The 26230-nt window shown below is 44.8% G+C and overlaps 1 protein-coding gene across 3 annotated transcripts; it reads left to right on the top strand.

The window, feature by feature from the left end:
* The first annotated feature begins 1702 nt into the window (after positions 1-1702).
* Positions 1703-20876, top strand: FRG1 (FSHD region gene 1). Of its 3 annotated transcripts, none has more exons than XM_069977700.1 (10): positions 1703-1790; positions 3609-3703; positions 5994-6061; positions 7794-7916; positions 11860-11917; positions 11998-12112; positions 15521-15625; positions 16512-16603; positions 20133-20243; positions 20715-20876. In XM_069977700.1, exons 2-10 carry the CDS (start codon positions 3642-3644, stop codon positions 20749-20751), a joined length of 771 nt encoding a protein of 256 aa, XP_069833801.1. In that variant the 5' UTR covers positions 1703-1790; positions 3609-3641; the 3' UTR covers positions 20752-20876. The 3 variants fall into 3 exon arrangements, with proteins under 3 accessions (XP_069833801.1, XP_069833802.1, XP_069833803.1); XM_069977701.1 differs by having other exon boundaries at positions 1732-1790; positions 3612-3703; XM_069977702.1 differs by having other exon boundaries at positions 1763-1783.
* The last annotated feature ends 5354 nt before the right edge of the window (positions 20877-26230 follow it).

Genomic DNA, 26230 nt, shown 5'->3' with positions numbered 1-26230 from the left:
GCCTGTGACTAGTCATGTCTCTCTGCCTGTCAGCACACTCATCAGGGATGACTGACGGGCAGAGAGACACTTTAGTGGCCTCTCTGCCTGGCAGTCATCCTCACAGAAGGCACTGATAGGCAGAGAGCTGCGACTAGTCATAGGCAGATCCCCACCCAGATGACTAGTTGCCACCCCTCTCCTAGCCTTGCGTGCCAGAATACAACACCTTACTGCTGCAGCCGTGGCTAGTAGCCTCAGGTAGCTGCATAGTAGATCTACACTGTGCAGCTGGGAACCATATCAGTGCTGACTGGTTCCCTTCACGGGGGTTTGCCATCTTGTAAAAATATGTTTGTGGGGTGTTTGACCTCTAGGGTCCCCTATAATCTCAGGGATGGGGTCCAAGTCTCCCATTAGAATGAAGTAGCAGATTGCACATGCACTTTGCCACTCCAATTATTCTCTATCTATGGGAACTGCAAAAGAACACAAACACAGTGTTCACTGCTCCCAGAGAGAATGAGTAGAAAGGGAGGCACATATGCTTTATTCACTGCTTTATCTTAGGCTCCGTTCACACGGAGCAAAACTGGCAGCATGGAGAGACGTGCAGAGAGGAGGCGCGCGAGCCTCCCATAGACTGTCATTATGACACGGAGGATGGAGGGATTCCGTGGCGGAGAATTCTACCGCAGAATTCCGCCAGTTCTGCTCCTTGTGAACGGAGCCTAAATGTGAGACTTGGGTCTTTGCACCCCTATGGTCAGAACCCCAGTGATCAGATAGCTGGCAAAAATCAACTAGTGTTAGAAAGTTATATAGATTTAAAAATGACCTAGTCTTCCAGTACTTATCAGCTGCTGTATGCCCTGCAGGAAGTGGTATATTTTTCCCAGTGCTGTCTGCTACCACCTCTGACAAGAACTGTCCAAAGCAGTAGAGGTTTTCTATACATACATAACATATAGCAGCTGATAAGTACTGGAAGGCTTGGGATTTTTAAATAGAAGTAATTTTCAAATCTGTTTAAATTTCTGACACCAGTTAATTTAAAAACGTCGCCAAGGAGAGGGGTCCTATTGGCATATAGAAAAAATGGTGCAGACAATGGGAAGCAGGCAGCGGTTTGGGATCACTCAGCCAGGGGCCCGCAGACACAGGGGGGTGTGGAAAGGTAAGAGTACACTGTTTGTTATGTTACCCCCATGGGCAACAACATATGTAAACTCATTGTTGAGCGGAATACCCCTTTAACCCTACATAGTAATGATCCCCATCCTTTTGCTTTACAGCTATTGTAGAACTACAACTCCCAGCATGTTCAGACTGACAAAGGCTACAGCATCTCTGGGATGAGGCTGTTTCCAGAATGCCAGTAATTCCATGGAACTGTAAGAAACTGTAATGCAGTCCACATGGGCCAATACTCCTGCAGAACAATTCAACTGCTTTGTCTCTAATAAGGTGACCAGAGTGCATGTGTCAATTTAATAAATAAAATATCTACAAATTACATGCACATATTAAATGAAACTATTGATAGTATTCACTGACCCTGTATAAATACATCACTGCTCCGGGATCAGCGCTCCAGCCTCCAGTATCTGCAACCGATCAACCAAATTGTCCTTATAATCCGCAGTTTACTAGAAGCGCCACTAGAGGGCGCTGCTTCACAGAAGTCTATTACACAGCGTCCTGTTTGGTTCCAGGGTAATATCATTGTTGTCCTTTTAGTGAGTTTCCGGGGGAAACTTTCGCCGTGCGTGTTATGAAGGAGCAGCTGCAGTTCCGGAAACCAGTGAGTGGTGAGTGTAGCCTGTGTACGGCTCTATATACCGTGTCTGCTGTGTACCATGCTGTATATACTGTGCTATATACCGTGTGTGCTGTATATACTGTGCTATATACCGTGCGTGCTGTATATACTGTGCTATGTACCGTGCTGTATATACTGTGCTATATACCGTGCGTGCTGTATATACTGTGCTATGTACCGTGCTGTATATACTGTGCTATATACCTACTGTGCTATATACCGTGCGTGCTGTATATACTGTGCTATGTACCGTGCTGTATATACTGTGCTATATACCTACTGTGCTATATACCGTGCGTGCTGTATATACTGTGCTATGTACCGTGCTGTATATACTGTGCTATATACCGTGCGTGCTGTATATACTGTGCTATGTACCGTGCGTGCTGTATATACTGTGCTATATACCGTGTGTGCTGTATATACTGTGCTATGTACCATGCTGTATACCGTGCTGTGGTGGTGTTATCATGGGCGCTATATACTTATGCTGCTGTACCTTATACTGTGTGTATATACTGTGCTGGAGAGCTGCTCCTCAGCTGCAGGAAGGGGACTCTCCATGTATCATTTTATAGAGCCTGCACAGCATTATCTTTACCTTGGTTGTAGATCCCCAGAGGACCCAGGGAATCTCCCATCATACATCATACATCCTAATGGGGACCCCTTGTATTGGGTGCAGGTGATGCCTCCTTGTAGTAAACCCTTCTGCAGCAGTCGCCTTCCTTTTACATGTAATACTCACTCTGGAGTATTTTCTACCAGATTCTATGTTCCGCATTTCAGTCCACTGTGTACTTTATCCAAAAAAAAAAAAAAACATGTGGGGTTAATTCACACACGGCAGAAAATCTGCTGCAGATATTTCTGCATCTGACCATCTGAAATTGTTAAAGTGACTGTATCACCAGGCTGAAGCACTGGAGGCGGGCCGACCCACCCTTAGTGGGAAGAAACCCCAGCCCCTACATGACGTGACTCCATTAGAATAAATGGAACCCTATCAGCCTGGTGGTACAGTCACTTTAAAGTGACTGTACCACCAGGCCCAGGCTGAAGCACTGAAGGTGGGCCGACCCACCCTTAGTGGGAGGAAACCCCTGCCCCTCTATGATAGGGTTCCATTGATTCTATCAGAGTCATGTCATGGAGGGACTGGGGTTTCCTCCGACTAATGGTGGGTCGCCCGCCTCCAGTGCTTCAGCCTGGGCCTGGTACAGTCACTTTAAGCATGGAAGCTGTTGTTCTTTCCACATCTTCAGATGCCTCAGAGAGGTCAGGGGAGTGAAGCTCAGGCCTTTAGCTGTTGCAAAACTACAATTCCCATCATGCCTGGTTGTCCAGTGGTAGTTATAGTTTTGTAACAGCTGGAGGGCCTGAGTCTGACACCTGGGTCCTAGAATGATGTCACTCCAGACCTTCTCCTGGAATCATGTGGGAGCAGAAAAACTTTCCCATGACTACTGATTCATTGGATGCAGACTGGTAAATCATACTGTAGCTTTGCTCATGTCTAGTGCAGAAGACCCTGCCGATATGACGTCCTCTCTGTCCTACTCTGTGTCACATGGTTGCCTTGGCCTCCCACCTGGCTAATACCATTGATATGTATCAATTGATGCTTTTCTGCTAAGACAACAATCATGTAAAATTATTAGCCATGTGATGATATATATCTGTGCAGATAGAAAGCTCCTGTGTTTTGGAGCTAATCTAGTGCTTGTTTATATGTGAACCTCTAACCCTTCCAATACTTGTAGTCTATATAACTAAAGTGACTTGTCATTGTTTCTGTTTCTTGCAGCAGTTGTGATATTGTTTCCTGAACATCATCATCATGGCTGAATATTCTCATGTGAAATCCACCAAGCTGGTACTGAAAGGGATGAAGAATAAAAGGTTTGTATGTGTTCTTTGTAGCATTATTAATAAAGCTATAATATATCACACATAATAGGTATTTACAACTATCTAAAGAGGAATGAGCTATCCTATAGCACCCAAGCTGATATGCAAATACTGCAGAGGCTCAGCAGATTTTGTCCCACAGGAGCTGACAGTCACAGGGTACTGGTAGAAATGGTGCAGAAAGTGCACTGTATGCAGGGCCATATTTAATATTCATACTGCACTGGGCACTTTTAGTTTCTTAGATTAGCTGCAGCAACTAAACCCATCATAAGTAAAAAGAAGAACAGTGGCTGGACTTGATGAGGACTACTGCCCCCACACCCAGATCTGACACCTGGCCTTTGCCCTAGCCCCCTCCCCTTAAAGGAGAAGTCTTGCGAAAATATTGTTTAAGTATTGTATTACCTCCCAAAAGTTATACAAATCCCCAATATACACTTATTACGGGAAATGCTTAAAAAGTGCTTTTTTTTCCCTGCACTTACTACTGCATTAAGGCTTCACTTCCTAGATAAAATGGTGATGTCACAACCCGACTCCCAGAGCTGTGCGGACTGTGGCTGCTGGAGAGGATGATGGCAGGGGGACACTGAGGGACACAGGGCACTGGAGGGACACTGAGCATCCCTCTGCCATCATCCTCTCCAGCAGCCACAGCCCGCACAGCTCTGGGAGTCGGGTCGTGACATCACCATTTTATCCAGGCAGTGAAGCCTTGATGCAGTAGTAAGTGCAGGAAAAAAAAAAACACTTTATGTGCATTTCCCATAATAAGTGTATATTGGTGATTTTTATAACTTTTGGGGGGCAATACAATACTTTAATAAAAATTTTCGCCAGACTTCTCCTTTAATAAGAAGAACAAGCATATCTGGCAAAAGCAAACCCACTTTGCAGGACAAAGGGGACCAGGAAGGAGGCTTGTGCTTCCCCTCTGGTGTGGCTTTCTTTTCTTCCAGAAATAGCAATGCTTTTATCCCCCCATACCTGTGTGACATTGCAGCTCAGTTTTATTGAATTTATTGGATAACCCCTTTATTGTGCATGCTGCCCCCCACAAGATTGGCATGCTGGGCACTGGACATACGTATCTAATGGGAAATACATTTGACTGTGTGCTTCTCTAAAAAGTAGAAATGCCCCATTGTGCAAACAGATTCTCTAACCTGTTAGAAACATATATCCAAAAACCAGGACAAAATTTCAATCAGCAATGCATAATTTTTATTCAAAAATTCTTATTAAAAATTCATATAACAACAATGATTAAAAGTAGCCAAACACACAAGTAGTAACCACCCCACAGGAGATGTAAACATATTGGTATAAAGTGCAATAAAACAAAGTGGCTTAATTTCTAACAGTCTATGTCCATAATTAATGCACTAATCCCCCAATACTGACATCCTCATAGCAGATTGCACAAAGCCTTAGGGTACGTTCACACTTACCGGCAGCAGATCCGCAGCAGATTTCATTTAAATAACTGAACACAGCATCAAATCTGCACCATCAAATCTGCTGCGGATCCTGTAGGTGTGAACGCACCCTTAGGCTGGGTTCACACACACCTCTCCTACATAGACCAAACTATATAAATAGGGCTATCTCAACAACAAAAAATTCCTACAAAACTGATAGCTCACAGCAAAATGTAATGAACAATATATACTTTATTGATGATTCATATGAAGTTCATAAAAACACATATAAAAATTACAAGATAACAATACAAACAGATTTAGGCTGGGTTCACACTACGTATATTTGAGGCTGTATGTTTGAGGCTGTATAGCAACCAAAACAAGGAGTGGATTGAAAACACAGAAAGGCTCTGTTCACATAATGTTGTAATTAAGTGGATGGCCGTCATTTAATGGCAAATATTTGCTGTTATTTTAAAACAACGGCTGTTATATTGAAATAATGGAAGTTATTTACCGTTATATGGCGGCCATCCACTCAATTTCAACATTGTGTGAACAGATCCTTTCTGTGTTTTTAATCTACTCCTGGTTTTGGTTGCAATATGAGGACCACAATACTGACCTAAATATACTGTGTGTGAACCCAGCCTCAAGGTGCTTTCTGTGCTGATTACAGCCAGATTACTGAATGTTAGCTGAACTGCAGTAACAAGGCATGGCAACTAGGCAGTGAATGGAGCTTACTGTTTTCAGTCCTGTGTACCGCACAGATTTGGCTGAGGCAGTCCTGATGAACAGTTGATCGGGTGCCAGGTGTTAGGCTCAAAGCTAAACTTATTATTTCTTTCCAGCAAGAAAAAATATAAAGGCGGTAAGAGGAAGAGAGAGGACGCTAAAGAGGATGCCTTAGATATTGTTGGTGAGTGGCCTTTACTGATATTTATTATATACCCCATATCATCTCTGTATGAGAAATACAGTGGTGCCTTGGATTACGAGCATAATTTGTTCCGGGACCGTGCTTGTAATCCGAATCCACTCTTAAACCAAAGCAAATTTTCCCATAAGAAATAATAGAAATGCAGACAATTGGTTCCACATCCCAAAAATAATGATTTATTATTCTGAATAACATGTAAAACAAATGAAACAAACATTCAGAAACAGCAGAATGTGTGATATTATAAGTTACTGTAGAGTAATGGAGAGGATGGGAAACACAAGGACGGACAGAGACTGCAGGGAGTATGAAGGAATGAGCAGGGCAGATGTGGGCACATACATGCAGCGCTCTGTCTGGGGAGAGAGGGGTTACAGCTATGGAGAGATTACCTCCACAGTCCTGTCCCCTGATGTAAGTCCCAGCCTGAAGTGGATCTGCTATGATTTGCAAGGTTAGGGAGACTTCCTGGGTCATAGTACAGTCCTGTAGACCCCACTATGCAGACCATGCCCCTCCCCCACTCAAGCTCCCACCCAGTACAGGGAGCTCTTAAACCAAAGCAATGCTCTTAAACCAAGTCACAATTTTGAAAAACTGTGAGCTCTTAAACCAAGTTACTCTTAAACCAAGGTACCACTGTATATGGTTACATTTGCCTCACCTGCTGTTGTAATGGATTAAAGGTGCATTTTGCGGGCATTTTGTTGGGGCCAAACCAGACCTGCGTGCAGTATCCAATAGTTGGCTAATGTCGCCACTACATCAGTGACAGCTATCAAACATTTTCCACAACATGCACCTATCTGCCTCTCAACTCTGAGGAAGTAGAGCACCGGCGAATGAAACAGATGGGACCTTTTCTGTTCCCTAGATAACCCCTTAAAAATAAACTTTTAGCATTTTGCCATGTACTATATCATGTTTTATAACCTTCATCTTGGGTCTTGTCTTTGCATAGATCTTAAGGAGCATCACAGGCTCCTGGTGTTGAGGACTAAGTAACCACAATCATTTGTCTTACAGTATTGCCTTGCATTAAAACAATAACCGAGCGCATACTTACCTCCCCACACAGTTTTCGGTTCCAGCTGTGCTCCTGTTCTGGCAGCTTCTGAGTACAATGCACTTCCCTGCTCTGCTTTGACTGCTGAGTAGGTAGCCGGATGTCACCGGAAGCTGCCAGAATAGGGGTGCAGCTGAGAGATGATGTAATAGTGAGGGAGGCAAGTATGCACTCTTTTATTGTTTTAATGCAAGGGAAGGCAGTAATCGTGCATATTGTATGTGGATGGATATGTAAGTAATAAGAAGTAAAATCCACGGCACTCAAAATAATGCAGAAGTGATAGTTTATTTTACAGTGATACAAAAAGGTTGTATACTCCGACCAGTATGAAATATATAAATAGTAGGGATAGTAGAGATCGTGACTATAAAGCAAGCTTTCGGCCCATCCCGGGCCTTCCTCAGGCTAGTAGATCTCCCTTGTAGTACGTGCGTCTAAGATCACGGTGGAGTGTCGGATATGTAAGTAATGTCATCATATTTTTGTCATCATTTTTTTTTTACACTTGTATGACATTTCATTTATATATGTGAGCTGTTTTCAAAGTTCCTATTGACACGTATGTTATATGTATTTACCTGCAAGACTATGCAAGTTGTTCACTGATGTTTTACATTGCAATTCTGCATTTTCTTTTTTTAGGAAACTGGTGGGTAGTCAAAGGCTTTGGTGACATTTCAGGGACAGTGGCTATCGAAATGGACAAAGGAGCTTATATCCATGCCCTGGACACTGGTCTTTTTACTATTGGAGCTCCACACAAGGGTGAGTAGAGAGAAGAATAGTTTTGCAGCATTCCGCCACAACAAACATGTAGGTCACTTTTTGCTCTGTAGAGTTCACAATGCCTAGAGGAGTAGAGGAGTGCTGATCCTCACTAGGCATGTTCTAAAATGATTGATATTGGCTAAGCAGACAGGTCCTGCTCTGACCCCTTCTCGACATGCTCAGTAACCTTAAAGGTCCCCATACACTTTATACTTATGTCTATATAAAGTGTATAGTGGTCTCCCAAGACTCTACGGACAGATGATGTTGGTGGGGAAAGGGGTCAGGTGTGATGCTGCCACCAGAGCTGTCTGGCTGTGGCTTAACCTTCCCCCTCCCCATATTGAACACAGGAACGTTTAGCTGTGCCAACCATTAATAAAGGTGTATGGCCACCTTTATAGAGGTCATTCTACATCACACATGTCAAACTCCGGCCCTCCAGCTGTTAAAAAGACTTTAGTTCTGAAACAGCTGCAGGGCCTGAGTTTAACACCCCTGTTCTATAAGGAAGTGGACGCTGAGTTATCAGCAAAAGCTATAGTGGTTACCTGTGTTATCTATATACTGGTGTTACTTCTCAAGGCCTCATTTCACGACACAATATTGAGGAAGAAGCGAGTGACAACCTGTCTGGTGAGCTCTCTCTTCCACCTTGTTCCCCACTCACTGGCTATGCTATTACAGGCACAGACAGCAAGCGGGGGCTGCAGGAGGGGCTACCCAGGCGATACTTAGTTCATCCGGATGGCCCATTGAAGTCAGCAGTGGTTTGTTGCCACGGCTCCTGTTGCACAGATTGACAAGCAGCAGACCACAGCTGTCATGTCCGACATGTTGAAAGGCTACGATCAGCCGACAATGTGCTTCTTGACTGATCGTAGTCTTTTAACGTGCGCTATTACACCAAACTTATTATCATCTGGAATGGCTGGTGATCTGAAGTACAAATGATAATCATTTTGTGTAATGGAAGCTATAAGAATGGAAACTACAGGATTTCCTGATTATTTTTAAATATAGTGGAAATGAGAAGAAATCCCAAAAATTCTTAAAATATGTTTAACATAAAAACTTGATAGAAACAATAGGACATTTACTAATGACACATCCTCTTTAAAAGTGTCACTGCCGTTATAAACAAAACTTTTGTCATAGAGACATTTCCAAATTTTCATACAGTGAGTCCAAGAAGTATTTGATCCCTTGCTGATTTTCTTTGTTTGCCCACTAATAAAGACATGATCATTCTATACTTTTAATGGTAGATGTATTCTTACATGGAGAGACAGAATATTAAAAAGAAAATCCAGAAAATAAATCTAAGGAATATATATTAATTGATTTGTATTTCATGGAGTGAAATAAGTATTTGATCCCTTAGTATTCATTAGCAGTTCTGGCTTTTACAGACCAGTTAGACACTCTCAATCAACTTGTTACCTGACCTGAAGCCACCTGTTCTCACTAATCACTTGTGTGAAAAACAACTGTCCACAGAATCAGACAGATCACACAGATTTCAAGTCTCCAACATGGGTAAAACCAAGGAGCTGTCACAGGACCTCAGAGTCAGAATTGTTGACCTTCACAAAGCTGGAATGAGCTACAAAAAGATTAGTAAGGTGTTGGATGTGAAAGTAACAACTATTGGTGCAATTATCAGAAAGTTTAAAGAGTGACATGACAATCAACAGACCACGGCCCGGTGCTCCAAAGAAGATTTCGCCTCGTGGGGTGGCAATGATGCTGAGAACAGTCAGAAATCGTCCTGCAACCACTCGGCAGGAGTTAGCAAATGACCTGAAGGCAGCTGGGACCACAGTTTGCAAGGAAACAATTGGCAACACTTTGCGCAACAATGGATTCACATCCTGCAGTGCCCGAAAGGTACCCCTGCTGAAGAGAGCACATGTGGAGGCGCGCTTCAAGTATGCCAATGATCATTTGAAAGATGAACCAAGTTATTGGGAGAAGGTTTTGTGGTCAGATGAGACCAAAATTGAACTTTTTGGCCTCAACTCCACCCGCCATGTGTGGAGGAAGAAAAATGCTGCCTATGACCCCAAGAACACTGTGCCCACCGTCAAGCATGGAGGTGGAAGCATAATGTTTTGGGGGTGTTTCTCTGCCAAGGGTACAGGGCTACTTCACCGCATCACTGGGAAGATGGATGGAGCCATGTACCGCACAATCCTGAGGGACAACCTCCTCCCCTCTGCCAGGGTTCTGAAAATGGGCCGTGGTTGGGTCTTCCAACATGATAACGACCCTAAACATACAGCAAAGGCAACAAAGGATTGGCTCAAGAAAAATCACATTAAGGTCATGGAGTGGCCCAGCCAGTCGCCAGACCTCAATCCGATCGAAAATCTATGGAGGGAGCTGAAGGTCAGAGTTGCCAAGCGACAGCCCACCAACCTTCATGATTTAGAGAGAATCTGCAAAGAAGAGTGGGCCAAAATTCCCCCTGGTGTGTTTGCTAAACTTGTGGTTAACTACAACAAACGTCTCACCGCTGTGCTTGCAAACAAAGGCTTTGCCACTAAGTATTGAGTGTGTTTGGCAAGAGGGATCAGATACTTATTTTCCTCATTGAAATACAAATTAATTAAAATATATTCTTTAAAATTATATTCTGGATTTTTTTCTTCATATTCTGTCTCTCCATGTTAGAATACATTTACCATTAAAAGTATAGAATGATCATGTCTTTATTAGTGGGCAAACAAAGAAAATCAGCAAGGGATCGAATACTTCTTGGACTCACTGTAATTAGGGGTCTGAGTGTTCAGGCCCTGACCGATTGTGAGAATGAGCCGAGAGAAGTGTGTGCATTCCTCTCCAGGTTCTGTGTCGGTGAAAAGACACGGCCTTGTAGAGAGGACCTCAGAGACATCTCCTGGCTCATTCTCACGATTGGTCAGGATCTAAACACTCAGACCCGGAACAATCAAAACTCCTGATGTGTCAAATGTTTTTTCATAATGACATTGACACTTTAAAGGGAACCAATCACTCCGAATATGCCCCTAATGGTAAGGAAATGTGCTGGTACATCACCCAGCATGCTTCCCAAACATACCCCTGTACCCTCTATGCCCTCCTTGATTACACCGTAATCTTACTTTTCCGAAGTTTCGCACTGTATGGTAATTAGCTCTAAGTAGTCACGGTGGGCTGAACTAGTCACGGTCCTGGGCATAGCTAGGCAGGGTCCTGGGCGGTTTAGAGCGCTGTAATCACGCCCAGAGGAGTTGTTTCATGACCACTCTTGAAATGTTTTGGCCTGTATGGTACTTCCCATTGTTGTTGATGGGTATTTCAGAGTTAGGAGTTAATAAGTGACATGTTTTTTTTGTCCATGAAAAGACATTGAAAACCTAGAAGGTAGACTAGCAGCATTAAATGCCTTCTATAGCCATTATAGTACTGTATAATATTAGATATCAAATATGCTGTCTAGGTTTTTTACTGTCTAGGTACCTAATAAACAGTCTATAATAATAATTAAAGAAATAATGTGAAAATACGAGATATGCAGGGAGGACCAAGGGCACTGACAAATTCAGCTTTGAGATCACAACATAGAAAGCCTATAAGAGCCTCCATATTCCTTTCATTTTGTGGCCTTTTTTGGATAGAAAATTATAGCACACAATATTTTTATATTTGTGTATACAAGCAGAAGAAGAAAGTAGGTCTTCTAATATACTTCTGTTCTCCAAATCCTTCTTTATGTGGAGTAATTTGGTAATAAACTGGTACAGTATGATAGTAGTTGGTTTCATGTCCAGGCAGCTTGCTGGCTACGTATATACTGCAGCTAAAGGCCATTGTAAAACATTGGGGCTATCAGAAAGGCCATACACTTCCTCCTTGAAATAAATTATTCAGTCATTGCTTTAGATTGAGTAAATGTTCATGTGTTTCCTTCCAGATGATGAAGGCCCCGCTCCACCAGAGCAGTTCACAGCTATTAAGCTATCAGACTCCAGGTACTAAACATTCATAACATTGGCATAACATGAGGCATACTTTATGTGTTTAGCCATAATAATACCTTATTGTTTTGAAGAATTGCACTGAAGTCTGGATATGGGAAGTACCTGGGAATAAACTCAGATGGCCTAGTCATTGGTCGGGCAGATGCAATTGGTGCAAGGGAGCAGTGGGAGCCTGTATTTCAGGAGGTAAGTTCTAATACAGCATGTATTTGCATTAAGCAATGCTATCCAAGCTTCCCCCCCCCCCCCCCCCCAGAAACAGCATCTTACCTCTCCTTAGTTGGGGTGTTTTTTTGTTTTTTTTTCTTCAGCTCAGGTGCATGGAAGTGGCTGGAGCACAATTGTAATACCACACACAACCTGGGGGCAGAGGGGGTGCTGTTTTTTCCAAGAAAGTAGCTATGTTTTTTCTAATACTGGAGAAACCCTTTAGTGAACCTCCCATCATGCCATTATTGGCCCTGTTCACACTGAGCAAGAACGTCGGAATTCCACGGCAGAGTGCTCCGCCAGAGAATCACGCTCTGCTCAGTGTTTCACTGTCAGTGAATGAGAGGGCGCACGCTCCTCCGCAGCCGCTGCTCTCCACTCAAAGAAATGACATGTCACTATTTTGAGCGGAGAGCGGCGGCTTCGGAGGAGCGCACACCCTTTCATTCACTCAAAGCAGCACACTGAGCACGGCGGGATTCCAACGTTCTTGCTCAGTGTGAACAGGGCCATTAGGTCAAAATTCAGTGCTGAATAGTTTTATATTGTAGGTTTATAGTGGGCAGTGCTCTGTTCCTTTCATACAGCCCCCCAAATTGTCTGTGTAGTCATAGTGACATTCAGGATGCCTTCACACCTACCGTATCGCAGTAGAAAATCCGCTGCGGATCCGCAGCAGATTTGTAAGTGCGGATTTGATGCTGTGTTCATTCATTTAGTTAAATCTGCTGCGGATCCGCAGCGGATTTTCTGCTGCGATACGGTAGGTGTGAAGGCACCCTTAGGCTGCTTCTCACAACCACCGGGGGGAGCCTAATGCACACTAGGATTTATACACTATGGGGGAGATCTATCATACATGGTGTAAAGTAACACTGGCTCAGTTGCCCCTAGCAACCAATCAGATTCCTCTTTTCATTCCTCACAGACTCTTTGAAAAATGAAAGGTGGAATCTGATTGGTTGCTAGGGGCAACTGAGCCAATTTCACTTTACACCATGTTTGATAAATCTCTCCCTATATTTGAATGGAGAAGAGGGTAAAGCATCAAGTTTTACACACAGGGCAGATCACAGGCTGTATTGTAAGAGAACATAGAAAATCTCACACATAGAGGGAGAATCACACAGGTTGTGTATGAGAGAGGAGAGAATAATAATATTTTTTATTTATATAGCGCCAACAGATTCCGCAGCACTTTACAATTCTGGGAGTACATACATAGACAAAAATCAGACATTACAGAGATCTACATATAGTTATCCATACATGAGGAGTGAGGGCCCTGCTCGCATGCATGAGCTTACAGACTATGAGGAGGGGGTGCAAGACAAAATGGCAGAGGGGCAAAGTCCTTCCTTTTTAGCATGGTCCGGCCATCTTTATAAATAAGGCAGTGCAGTTAAAGGTGGGTAAACCAGTCACCAACCAATGCCTGCCTGCTACAGGTATAAGTGCTTGAATGCCTGACGTATGTATTTGGGGGAGGGCAATTTAGGGAACCTGGTAAGCCTGCTTGAACAGATGTGTTTTGAGGGCACGTTTGAAGCTTTATGTATTGGAGGTGAGGCTGACAGTCTTGGGTAATGCATTCCATAGAACTGGTGCAGCTCGGGTGAAGTCCTGGAGACGGGAGTGAGAGGTGCGGATCAAGGTGGTTGTTAGTCTTAAGTCGTTAGCGGAGCGTAAGACACGGGTAGGACAGTAGACAGAGATGAGGGAGGAGATGTAGGGAGATGCAGCACTGTGGAGAGCTTTATGGGTGAGCAGGAGGACTTTATATTGAATCCTGTGTTTAAAAGGGAGCCAATGTAATGACTGGCACAGGGGGGAGGCATCTGTATAGTGGCTGGACATGGAGATGAGCCTGGCCGCTGCATTGAGAATGGACTGGAGAGAGAAGAGTTTAGAGGAAGGAATTGCAGTAGTCAAGACTGATTCAACAGTAAGGAAGGGACGGATTTTAGAGATGTTTTTTAGATTACAGGAACGTGAAAGAGATTGAAAATGAGGAGTGAAGGAGAGATCCGAGTCAAACATAACCCCAAGGCAGCGAGCTTGTTGTCTAGGGGTTATGGTTGCACCACAGACACAGATGGAGATGTCAGGTGGGGGGCGGTTAGCAGAGGGAGGGAATACAAGAAGCTCGGTCTTAAGGCCCTATTCCACGGAACGATTATCGTCCGTATTCGGCCGATATCGGCCGCTACGAACGATAATCGTCCCGTAGAATAGAGTGCAACAATCAGCCAACATCGTTCATGTCGGCTGATCGTTGCAGTCGCTTGTTTTTCAACATGTTGAAAAACAAGCAACTAATATAGCAGCGATCTGCTGCCGTCGCTCCGTTGAATAGGAGCATCGGCAGCTGACGCTGCTATATCCTATGGGCTGCCCGGACGATCAGAGATCCTCCGAGCAGCCCCCCCGCAGCTCCCCGCCGCCCCCTCCCGCACTCACCCGCTCGCTGCAGCCGCGATGAATAGCGGCGGCAGCGAGCGGGGAACGAGGAGCAAACGAGCGCTGAGAGCGCTCGTTTGCTCCTCTGACGACCCGTGGAATAGGGCTATTAGCAAGGTTTAGTTTTTAGGGAGGACATAACGTTAGAGATAGCAGACAGACAGTTGCTGGTGAATACATGTAATCTGCAGGGAAAGGGGAATTATAAACTCCTTAGGTATCAGTGTCTGTCGGTAGTGTTGAGTGAACTTCAGAAAAATGTTGAATACTCGACATTCAACTCCCTGGGTCTGGAGAACTTGGATGTTACCCTAGGGAGTCCTGGATAACATGGCTGTATCCGTGCTTTCCTGGCAGTCCTAGAGCAGAATCAAAGTCTAGGAATAAGGCCATGCTGATATATAAGAGAGAATGAATGCAGCAGCCTCTTGCACACATGTAACCCATATCCAGCATGTAGTACTGGACTGACATACCAGCATGGTCTGAAACTAGAAGCTTACAAACTAAATATGAGGGCTCTGAGAATGAATGGGAGGATGGAGACTACAGATTGTACATTTATTGGCTTAGTGTAGCCACGACCAGGTAAAACACTCTCTGTTAATGGCACATGCTGCAGATCCTGTCTGTCTGTAACATTGTTTGCCGAGCATGTTTTCAATTTATGATGGCCCAAGAAAGCATTGTATATTGGAAATATCGTAACCTGAGGCCATTGTAACTTGAAAGACCAGTGTATGTATTATTAAAAAATAAAGTAGAATATATATGTACATCAGTGAAGTCTACTATATCTAAATGCTACCCAAACAGCGCTCAGAGCCACTGTCACTTTTTCAGCAGTTTATAATACTATTATATTATGTATTATTATACTGTTAATGCAGATGGATTAAGCTTACTTTATCTGATTTCTTTCAGGGGAAAATGGCCTTGATGGCTTCCAACAGCTGTTTTATTGGCTGCAATGAAGAAGGAGACTTGGTAGCACAGAGCAAGACGGCAGGTGAAGGCGAGATGATAAAGGTATTAAGGTTCCATGTCCTTCGGCTACAGCTTCTTTCACTCCACATGTATTTTAGGTATTGGAGCAAGAAGCATAAATGTGCTTATAAGCTATATGTATAAAACATTTTAACATCAAATTTTAGGTAGTGAACACTTATTTCTGTCTTGGAGAAACTCATGACATGGTAATTCCCAGGGACTTGACAAACAAAAACTGAATATTTAGCCAGCATTATAGCATAAAATAATTTTATTTATTTTTTTCGCTCTAAAGTAGGATCAACTTCCTTGTATTTTTACTACAGTAAATAGTCTGAAATCTAATGAAAAGTTACTGAAAATGGCAACATGCTGGTCTTAATGGCACAGATTTAATTTTAGTAGCACAATCAATAAAAACTACCCATGATATATATTTAACCCCCTACAGTGATCACTTGTTTCTATGGGGAGTTTTTCTTGGAATTTCTGCCGCAGCAAAACACAAATGTATGTCGGCAGTACTAGAGGTGAACTATGGCGGGAGTACCTAAAAAATATATTTTTGGTGGCAGCACTTCTGCACTATATGGAAATAATGTGGTTCCATAGGGGAAATAATGCTGACAAAAACAGCTAGGTTACTTAGTGCTTTTTAGTCACCTGATCTGTTCTTCCCTTGGGTGCTGAAGATGAGACTCCTTCCCCCAAAAGGTAAGGGCCCCAAATAAGTTGTCAGACATTTATAGCTTATGCTTTGTTTTTGTTTTATCGGGAGCAATACCTTTGACATTGTGACCCTCAGACCAGAAAATTTTGTGCACTTCTTTTATGTGTATGGGGGAGGGGGGACTAGAGTTTTTGGTAAGTCATGTGCTAAATATTAGAGGTCCTTAGTCCTCTTTATGTTGTTCTTCTTCTGCAGATCCGATGCTGTACAGAAAGAGAATCAAAGAGAGAAGATGACTTAGCAGATGAAGACAGGGGCAATGTTAAACAGTGTGAACTCAACTATGTGTGAGTAAGCCGAGACCTGTGCAGTCCGGGCTGGGAGCGGCTGCAGGGCAGTAGTCTTTGCAGGACAAATACGCAGCACTTGCTTGTGTAAAATGCTGCAGGAAAATTCTTGTTTTCATTCCTTGTCCCTTCACGACCTCAGTTTGCTATCAGTGAATGAGAATATTGTTGTTAATATTAAGAATCTTAACCATACCAATGTGTTCAGATTAGGTAATACTCTTTTAAGACTTGATAAATGGCAAATTGCATAATCTGCTGCTGCTAATGCATTCAGCTTAAAGCTATTGTATGGATAAAACTGTATACACCTCTCAGTTTAAATAGAAGCATAACTATGTCAGCGCGGGTCTTGGGCCACTAAATAAGAGGGTTATAGTTGACTGACAGCAAACAAAGTAATCATAGAGATGGTTCCAATGCCACAACCATCAAGCAAAGAGATCTATACTCAGAATATGATCACAGAAGGATCTCAAACCATAAAACCTAACTTTTATTTGTATACTCTAAAAATATGAACAAATACACACCTTGGGGGAGATTTATGAAAGGGTGTAAATATACACCTGGTGTAAACTGCCCACAGCAACCAATCACAGCTCAGCTTTCAGCTCTGGTAGAACAAAAAAGGAGCTGTGATTGGTTGCTGTGGGCAGTTTGCACCACGTGTATATTTACACCCTTTCATAGATCTCCCCCCTTGTGTTCACAAAAAAACTCCTCCAAATAACCGGATAGAAACCAGATGCACAAAAATGTAATTCCCCTTTATTCTATACCTCTATGATTCAATTGTCACTTGTATAGATATATTTACTACAGGAGCCATATGCTCTGCACCTGATGCCAGTCGCGGCCGGAGGGCCACGTGAGTTTGGCGTACCTCACCACTGTGAGGACAAGTTCAGTGATTGTTGTGTTTTGTTGGTCTATTTATCATTGCCCCAGTAGCCAGAATCCTGCTCCACACTGAGAGGGGCAAATACCCCGAAACTGCAGTCTGTGGATGGATGCCTAGCCTTGGTAACCCTTGTCTTATGTCGTTATACTCGCCACAGAGTTAGACTTTGACTTACAGGGGCCACTCTGGTGTTTCCCTATTTGGGTCCCAAAGCTCGCAACAGAGTGAGGACCTGAGGGACTACGTATCAGGGTGGTTTGGTGCTCTCCCCACTAGGAGGCACCCCTTGGCAATGGGCTTTCTTCTCTGGAGAGAGGGATATCTGGCTATTCCTGTGTTTTGAGACTTGTAACTGAGGCTCCACGGACCCCTTTTTTGCATATATATATATATATATATATATATATATATATATATATATTATATTTCTGCTACTGGGCTATTAGATCTCTCTCATACTGCTGGTAAAAGCCTATCATCAAATCACTGTTACTTATAGTGGCAGCAGGTTTAATAATAACTGTATTTTCCTGCGTATAAGACTACTTTTTAACACAGGAAAATCTTCTCAAAATTCAGGGGTCGTCTTATACGCGGGGTGTGGTCCGGGTGCTGAAAAACTTTGAAACCGGACTGGAAAATCTCCGGTTGGCGCATACGGTGAGAGGAGCCAAAAAACGGCTGCAACCCTCCCATATGTGGTGACCGTATGAAGGGCAGAGCAAGCTGCAGGTGTCTGGGGTATAGAAAACAGAGATACGGTAGCATGGTGCTGTGCCCAGAAAAACACACCTCTTCCACCTGTCTGGCCACCCTTGTATCCTACTGGTATTACTGTACCTCCTTCTCTGCCTCTCAGATCTCGCTGCTGTCTGATGTTTTTTATTAATTTTTATTTGTTGTGCGTTGGAAGAGGGGTAATCTTATATGGCAAGTATATTCTAAACTGTATATTGTAACTGGAAAAGTTGGGGGTCGTCTTATACGCCAGAAAATACAGTATATTTTAGGATGATACTGACATAACGTATATAGAAAGTGATACATTGAACTAGAAGAACTCCTGTAGCAGACCTCCACATGTGAGAGATGCGAGCTGGGTATGGTAACCATGTTGTATATAGGTTCTGTCACTCCTGTTCAATAAGCACTTATGTCAAGTGCAGTAAGAGCCTCATCCAGAAGCTTCAAACAAATGGCAGCTTGTCCTACAAGATCACCTCCAGAGTACATTACCTTGTGAGTAATGCCACGCACTGAATTTACTGCCTAGCTAAATTGTGTAGTACATGAAGACCGTATTGCTGGGATCATTACCTGCAGGATTATAGCTGAGAGAGATGTTGCTTCTGAATCATCTCCTTGTGTATGTGACATTAAGGATGACATGGATTTGCATTATTTTCTCCCCAGGTTATACAGAAGAATAAATAGAAATAGGATTTGTCATTGTTAGGTGAATGTTGTGAGCGCACGCCTTTAGGCAAAAGCCTTAGTTTGGGCTTATGGAAACTTTAAAGAAAAGTCCAGCAATATATAAAGGGGAATTATCTGCAGGTTAGATATCTCCCTAGTGCGCTGAGGATGTAGGTATGTCTGGTACCTTCATCCTCAGTGCTGTTTCCGTGATGTTTATTCTGAAATACTCTGCCCAGTAACCTGTTGGGAGCACTGGGGGTGGGGCTACTGCCCCCCCAAGAACCGAGCCCCTCCATTCGTAATCATTAGAAGGGACAGATAATGACTATCAATATAGGGGAGAGCCAGATTGGTGCTTGGGGGGGGGGAGTAATGCTGTCCCCAACAGTAACCCCATCCCCAGTGCTTTTAACAACATACCAGGCCAACTGGTGCCAGAGAGTGGCAGAGATTTTTAATTTACTCCTATTAAAAAAAATCTGAAGTGTTGTTGCTGTATGTCCTGCAAGAAGAAGCGTATTCTTTCCAGTGTGACACAATGCTCTCTGCTGCCACCTCTGACCCTGACAAGAACTGTCCAGAGCAGTAGCAAATCCCCAAGGAAAACCTCTCCTGCTCTCCAGACTGGAAAGAATACCTCTTCCTGCAGGACATACAGCATCTGATAAGTACTGGAAGATTTGAGATTTTTTAATAGAATTAAATTACAAATCTCTGGCACCAGTTGTTAGTTTGAAAGAATTTTTTTTTTTTTTTGCTGAACTGCTCCTCTAACTAATCTCTCCCCGTGCCCCTGAAGCGCTGCCTACTCTGGGCTCCCTGGCTCGAGTGAAGTCACAACTTCCCCAGTCGATGTCAGACACAGCATTGCTGTACTTACCGCTTATTGTTTTTGGCCACGGTAGTGCCATCCTACCCCCTTAGGTGGTGGGCTCATTGGTGCCCCCACCACCCCTGATTGTGGCAGCCACAGTAGTGCCTTTGTTACCCCCACAGGAGTTAGCCATTGAAGTGCTACCCTTACCCCCTATAGGCCACAGTCATGCACTCCTACCCCATGCAGGTGGCAGCCACAGTAGTGCCCCCCTTACCCCCTACAGGTGTTGACAATGGTGGTGCCCCCTTCTTTTTTTTATTATTCAATTGTGGCCCTGTGGACTAGGCATAGTATATGATTCATTTTCTTGTGCTTTGATTATTTTGCAGAAAAAAATTTCAAAGTTTTCAGGACCACAAAATTAAAGTAAGCAAGGAAGACCATAAGGAGCTCAAAAAAGCCAGAAAGGATGGATCTTTCCACGAAGCACTTCTAGACAGGTGAATTATGGGATATGAAAAACTCTAATTTCTCTTGTGAAAATATAGACTTCACATCAAGCATCTCTGTGCCATACTATACGCTTATTGAAGTCTTGTGAAAATATATCAAGCATATATTAAGTATATATATATAAAACATGTACAGTATTTTACTTTTAGGGGATGCTCAATTGGAGCCAGGGATTCACTTCCACTGGCAGTAAGCAGAAACTACTGCTAACATGGTACCCTTACCGTATCATCATACCTCTGGGACATACAAATAATACTCTCTGCGTGAAGTTAATACAGATAATTAGTACCAAAGAAAACAACACAGCACTCTGCAAGGACCAAGAAAACATACATTTGTTTGTAAATGACAAAATAGCCATTAATATTCTATCTCTTCTATTAAGTTATTAGTATGGTGCAAATATTTGAAAATTCCAATACTCAAATGTTTTGTCTTTTCTTCTGTTCTTTTAGGAGATCAAAATTGAAAGCAGATAGATACTGCAAGTGAAGATGGATGTTCACAATGTCAGGGGATGGAGGAAACCTGTTTTAAGTCTTGTTTTTTTTTCCAGTGTTCTACAAAATATTCAAATGCTTCATTAAATTTTATATATAAAAAATAAAAAAGCTAGACATTGTATGTGGTTTCCTTGTGGGACAGGACAGAAAGCAAATTGACTGTGAATGGCTAGTAAACAAAGTTATATACAGTGTGCTAACACTAGACTACTTCCCCCTCCCCACAAACCTGCTGTAAAATACATACTGAATGTAGGCCCATTTACTCCTGCAAAATCTTGCAAATGCACATTAAGGTCTTATTCCTATGTTCCAAGCACAGTCCGTATATATACAGATGTTGTGGAACAGATTATTTAAACTCCAGACATCATGTATCATTATGATGTCGGGAGCTCCAAAACTGTTTAAATCTTCACTGTACTGTACTGACACAGCCATACTGCAGTACACTACTCCAAATATTGAAACGGTTTCTGAGCTCCTGGCATCATAGTTACTGTACAATTATAAGCTGTCACGGCAGCCTCTTAATAATCCGAACAAAGAGAATGCAAGTGGGATTTTACCTAAGATGTGTGAGAAACCTCAGTCTTCATAAATTTTCCATCTTGCTTTTTATAACCAGTTTTAAAAAAGGAAATGGTAAAGGATTATAATAAACAGGAAAATAAAGTCAACTGTTATAAGGGCAGATTGAGATCAGAACAGCTGGTAATGGGGGTGAAGTTCATGGGTGTATGGGGCCCATGAATTCCTGGTGGCTGTAATGACAGTGCCCATGCTGACCTTTGTTCACACCATAACCATCTATAATGGGCACATGAGCATCAGAACTGGGCCAGGGAGTAATAGAAGGCGTCAGCCCGGTCTGATAATTCATGTTTCCTGTTTCATCATGTGGATGGCCGGGTGCATGTGCTAACTTACTTAGTACCACGACACCAGGGTGCAATAAAGAAGAAGACTCAACATAACAAAAGAGAAGTTCCCCAAAACAGGAACTGTAATGTATAACGGCTGTTGCATCAAAATGTGACCTTTACTCAACGAAAGTAGTGATTTTCTGCTCTGAAGAACACTGGTGGAGTCTCTGGTTGATGGACTTGCTATACTAAAGCACAGCTGTCATTTCAGGAATACATAGACATTCTATAATTTGTATATGCCAGTTTTCATCAAAATTCTTCTCTCCAGGCTCCATCTCTAGTTTTCACTTGTCCCTGAATCACTGTGTGGTGTTTGGTTATACATAATGTCTGCCATACAACTAGAAGGGGGGTCCTGCTTGCCTATATCTCTGTAGTACACCCTAAGAAGCTGCAGCAGCATGGATGGATAATTGCAGATGTGTGAATAGGCACATTGAAATCACAGATAAATTTTGCGAACATGTGAATAAGGCCTCCATGACATGTCCATAATTCTTAGCGGACTGTATAATCCGGCCATCCATGATTAACAAACCTACATCCAGAATACACAGGTATTCGTTTGTAATATTGCGGATCCACAATTTATAGACTCTTCTATTGACTTTTGTCAAATCCGTGCAATTATGTCTGTATTACAATTATGAACAAAAATTTCAGCCATGTGAATGTAGCCTACGCTTGTATCAATCAGGGTGATGTCTCTTAGTCACAGTAACTTGATAGTTGTAGTTTCTCTGCTTCTTTCCCTTTTAACAAATCAACAAAGAATAGCGCTATGCATAATTACCAAATTAAACCTATTGAAATTCAAAGCAAAAAAACACCTTTGACAGGTATTGTTGTTTCACTGACAAAAGATAGGAATCTCCAATACAAACAGAGATAAACACAATTGTCGAGAATGTCCAGTGCAGACCAGTGTTGGTCGAATTACAACCAGAGTTTCACTTCACCAAAACAGATCAGCCATTGGATCCAAATCCATGCACAGACTGTTAGCCTACGGACCCATGTCGGTTCTCCACAGCTCAAAATATGGAAGTAAGGACCCGTGTTGGCCCTTTACAAGTACAGTACAGTGTAAGCCACTGTCTTTCCAAGATGTCATGCAGAGAGTCCATCCCCCGTGTTTTGGGTGGGTATATCTGCAGTCACGTCTGTCTCAGTGTTACCCAGTCACCACCCCCAATGCATTTCCAGTGACCTTATTAGGGGCTATTGGGTGGCGTGTGTATTATGTCACAGTGTATATCGCAACACAAATATTCAAACATACATTACACAGTTCAGTTTGATGTGTTCAGAATGAATATAACACAGCTCCATTTTATGTAAATGCAGGAGTACACTGTAAGTAATAGACAGGTACTGTTGACCCAGGGTACTGTAGGTCTAACTTAGATGTACATTAGCCACTGCTAAGTTACCTAAGGGTCTGGTTAGACAAAGCGATTTTTAACAATAAAACAATTGCAAACGAGATTCACCTGAAATTATTCACCATATTACACCGAACGATAGTTGTTAGTTATGATTGTTACTACGATTGTTTACTCCATCTGATCCCAGCAAAAAAAGGAACAATTCACAATTACACTGAATGATTAGTGACCAAATGCGGTATAACAGCGAACGATTAACGATGATTTTAGGGTCAGATCTAAATCAACAATCGATACATGAATGATTTTTTGATGGTTGCCTGCAATTACACAGGACTATTATCGTTTAAATTCAAATAATATAATAATTTTCTGCATGATAATCATCCGTGTAATGGGGCCCTAAGTTTCTGTTAGGTCCTGTCAGTTGTGAATGCTTATTGGTACATCAGTGTGCCAACATGTCCTTTGTCAGAGAAATTCGCTCCCCCACTCCTACAGTGGCATCCTCCTGGTCTGGCGAGGTCCTGGCATCCTCCCGGTCAGTCTGAAGAGGCCCTGGCATCCTCCTGGTCAGTCTGGCAAGACCCTGGCATCCTCCCGGTCAGTCCGGTGAGGCCCTGGCATCCTCCTGGTCAGTCTTGTGAGGCCCTGGCATCCTTCCGGTCAGTCTGGTGAGACCCTGGCATCCTCCCGGTCAGTCTGGTGAGACCCTGGCATCCTCCCGGTCAGTCTAGCGAGGCCCTGGCATCCTCCCGGTCAGTCTGGCGAGGCCCTGGCATCTTCCCGGTCAGTCTGGCGAGGCACGGCATCCTACCGGTCAGTCTGGTGAGACCCTGGCATCCTCCTGGTCAGTCTGGTGAGGCCCTGGCATCCTCCCGGTCAGTCTGGTGAGGCCCTGGCATCCTCCCGGTCAGTCTGGCGAGGCACAGCACCCTCCCGGTCAGTCTGGCGAGGCCCGGCATCCTCCCGATCAGTCCGGTGAGGCCCTGGCATCCTCCTGGTCAGTCTTGTGAGGCCCTGGCATCCTTCCGGTCAGTCTGGTGAGACCCTGGCATCCTTCCGGTCAGTCTGGTGAGACCCTGGCATCCTCCCGGTAAGTCTGGTGAGACACTGGCATCCTCCCGGTCAGTCTGGTGAGAAACTGGCATCCTTCCGGTCAGTCTGGTGAGACCCTGGCATCCTCCCGGTCAGTCTGGTGAGGCACGGCATCCTCCCAGTCACTCTGGTGAGACCCTGGCATCCTCACGGTCAGTCTGGCGAGACCCTGGCATCCACCCGGTCAGTCTGGCGAGACCCTGGCATCCTCCCGGTCAGTCTGGGGAGACCCTGGCATCCTCCTGGTCAGTCTTGTGAGGCCCTGGCATCCTTCCGGTCAGTCTGGCAAGGATGAGCATCCTCCCCGTCAGTCTGATGAGGCCCTGGCATCCTCCCGGTCAGTCTGGCGAGGCACAGCATCCTCCTGGTCAGTCTGGCAAGGCACAGCATCCTTCCGGTCAGTCTGGTGAGACCCTGGCATCCTCCTGGTCAGTCTGGCGAGGCCCTGGCATCCTCCCGGTCAGTCTGGTGAGACCCTGGCATTCTCCCGGTCAGTCTGGTGAGACCCTGGCATCCTTCTGGTCACTCTGGCAAGGAACAGCATCCTCACAGTCAGTCTGGCAAGGAACAGCATCCTTCCGGTCAGTCTGATGAGACCCTGGCATCCTCCCGGTCAGTCTGGCGAGGCCCTGGCATCCTCTGGTCAGTCCGGTGAGGCCCTGGCATCCTCCTGGTCAGTCTTGTGAGGCCCTGGCATCCTTCCGGTCAGTCTGGTGAGACCCTGGCATCCTCCCGGTCAGTCTGGTGAGACCCTGGCATCCTCCGGGTCAGTCTGGTGAGACCCTGGCATCCTCCCGGTCAGTCTGGTGAGACCCTGGCATCCTCCCGGTCAGTCTGGTGAGACCCTGGCATCCTCCCGGTCAGTCTGGTGAGACCCTGGCATCCTCCCGTTCAGTCTGGTGAGACCCTGGCATCCTCCCGGTCAGTCTGGTGAGACCCTGGCATCCTCCCGGTCAGTCTGGTGAGGCACGGTATCCTCCCGGTCAGTCTGGTGAGACCCTGGCATCCTCCCGGTCAGTCTGGTGAGGCCCTGGCATTCTCCCGATCAGTCTGGTGAGACCCTGGCATCCTCCCGGTCAGTCTGGTGAGGCCCTGGCATCCTCCCGGTCAGTCTGTCGAGGCCCTGGCATCCTCTTGGTCAGTCTGGCAAGGCACGGCATCCTACCGGTCAGTCTGATAAGGCTCTGGCATCCTCCCGGTCAGTCTGGCGAGGTCCAGCATCCTCCCGGTCAGTCTGGCGAGACCCTGGCATCCTCCCGATCAGTCTGGGGAGACCCTGGCATCCTCCTGGTCAGTCTTGTGAGGCCCTGGCATCCTTCTGGTCAGTCTGGCAAGGATCAGCATCCTCCCCGTCAGTCTGATGAGGCCCTGGCATCCTCCCGGTCAGTCTGGCGAGGCACAGCATCCTCCCGGTCACTCTGGTGAGACCCTGGCATCCTCCCGATCAGTCTGGTGAGGCCCTGGCATCCTCCCGGTCAGTCTGGTGAGGCCCTGGCATCCTCCCGGTCAGTCTGGTGAGGCCCTGGCATCCTCCCGGTCAGTCTGGCGAGGCACAGCATCCTTCCGGTCAGTCTGCTGAGACCCTGGCATCCTCCTGGTCAGTCTGGCGAGGCCCTGACATCCTCCCGGTCAGTCTGGTGAGACCCTGGCATCCTCCCGGTCAGTCTGGTGAGGCCCTGGCATCCTCCCGGTCAGTCTGGCGAGGCACAGCACCCTCCCGGTCAGTCTGGCGAGGCACAGTATCCTTCCGGTCAGTCTGGTGAGACCCTGGCATCCTCCCGGTAAGTCTGGTGAGGCCCTGGCATCCTTCCGGTCAGTCTGGTGAGACCCTGGCATCCTCCTGGTCAGTCTGGCGAGGCCCTGGCATCCTCCCGCTCAGTCTGGTGAGACTCTGGCATCCTCCCGGTCAGTCTGGTGAGACCCTGGCATCCTTCTGGTCAGTCTGTCAAGGAACAGCATCCTCCCGGTCAGTCTGACAAGGAACAGCATCCTTCCGGTCAGTCTGATGAGACCCTGGCATCCTCTCGGTCAGTCTGGCGAGGCCCTGGCATCC

The sequence above is a fragment of the Dendropsophus ebraccatus genome, chromosome 7 (assembly GCF_027789765.1).
Source record: "Dendropsophus ebraccatus isolate aDenEbr1 chromosome 7, aDenEbr1.pat, whole genome shotgun sequence".
NCBI classification, from domain to species: Eukaryota; Metazoa; Chordata; class Amphibia; order Anura; family Hylidae; genus Dendropsophus; species Dendropsophus ebraccatus.
Note: the sequence above shows the minus strand (reverse complement) of the source record. Positions and strands in the feature narration are given on the sequence as shown.

Coding starts and splice junctions, on each gene's coding strand:
- FRG1 (XM_069977700.1), top strand. CDS start 3,642: ATGGCTGAATATTCTCATGTGAAATCCACCAAGCTGGTACTGAAAGGG. Junction 6,062..7,793: donor GGATGCCTTAGATATTGTTG/GTGAGTGGCCTT, acceptor TTCTTTTTTTAG/GAAACTGGTGGGTAGTCAAA. Junction 16,604..20,132: donor CAGTGTGAACTCAACTATGT/GTGAGTAAGCCG, acceptor ATTATTTTGCAG/AAAAAAATTTCAAAGTTTTC.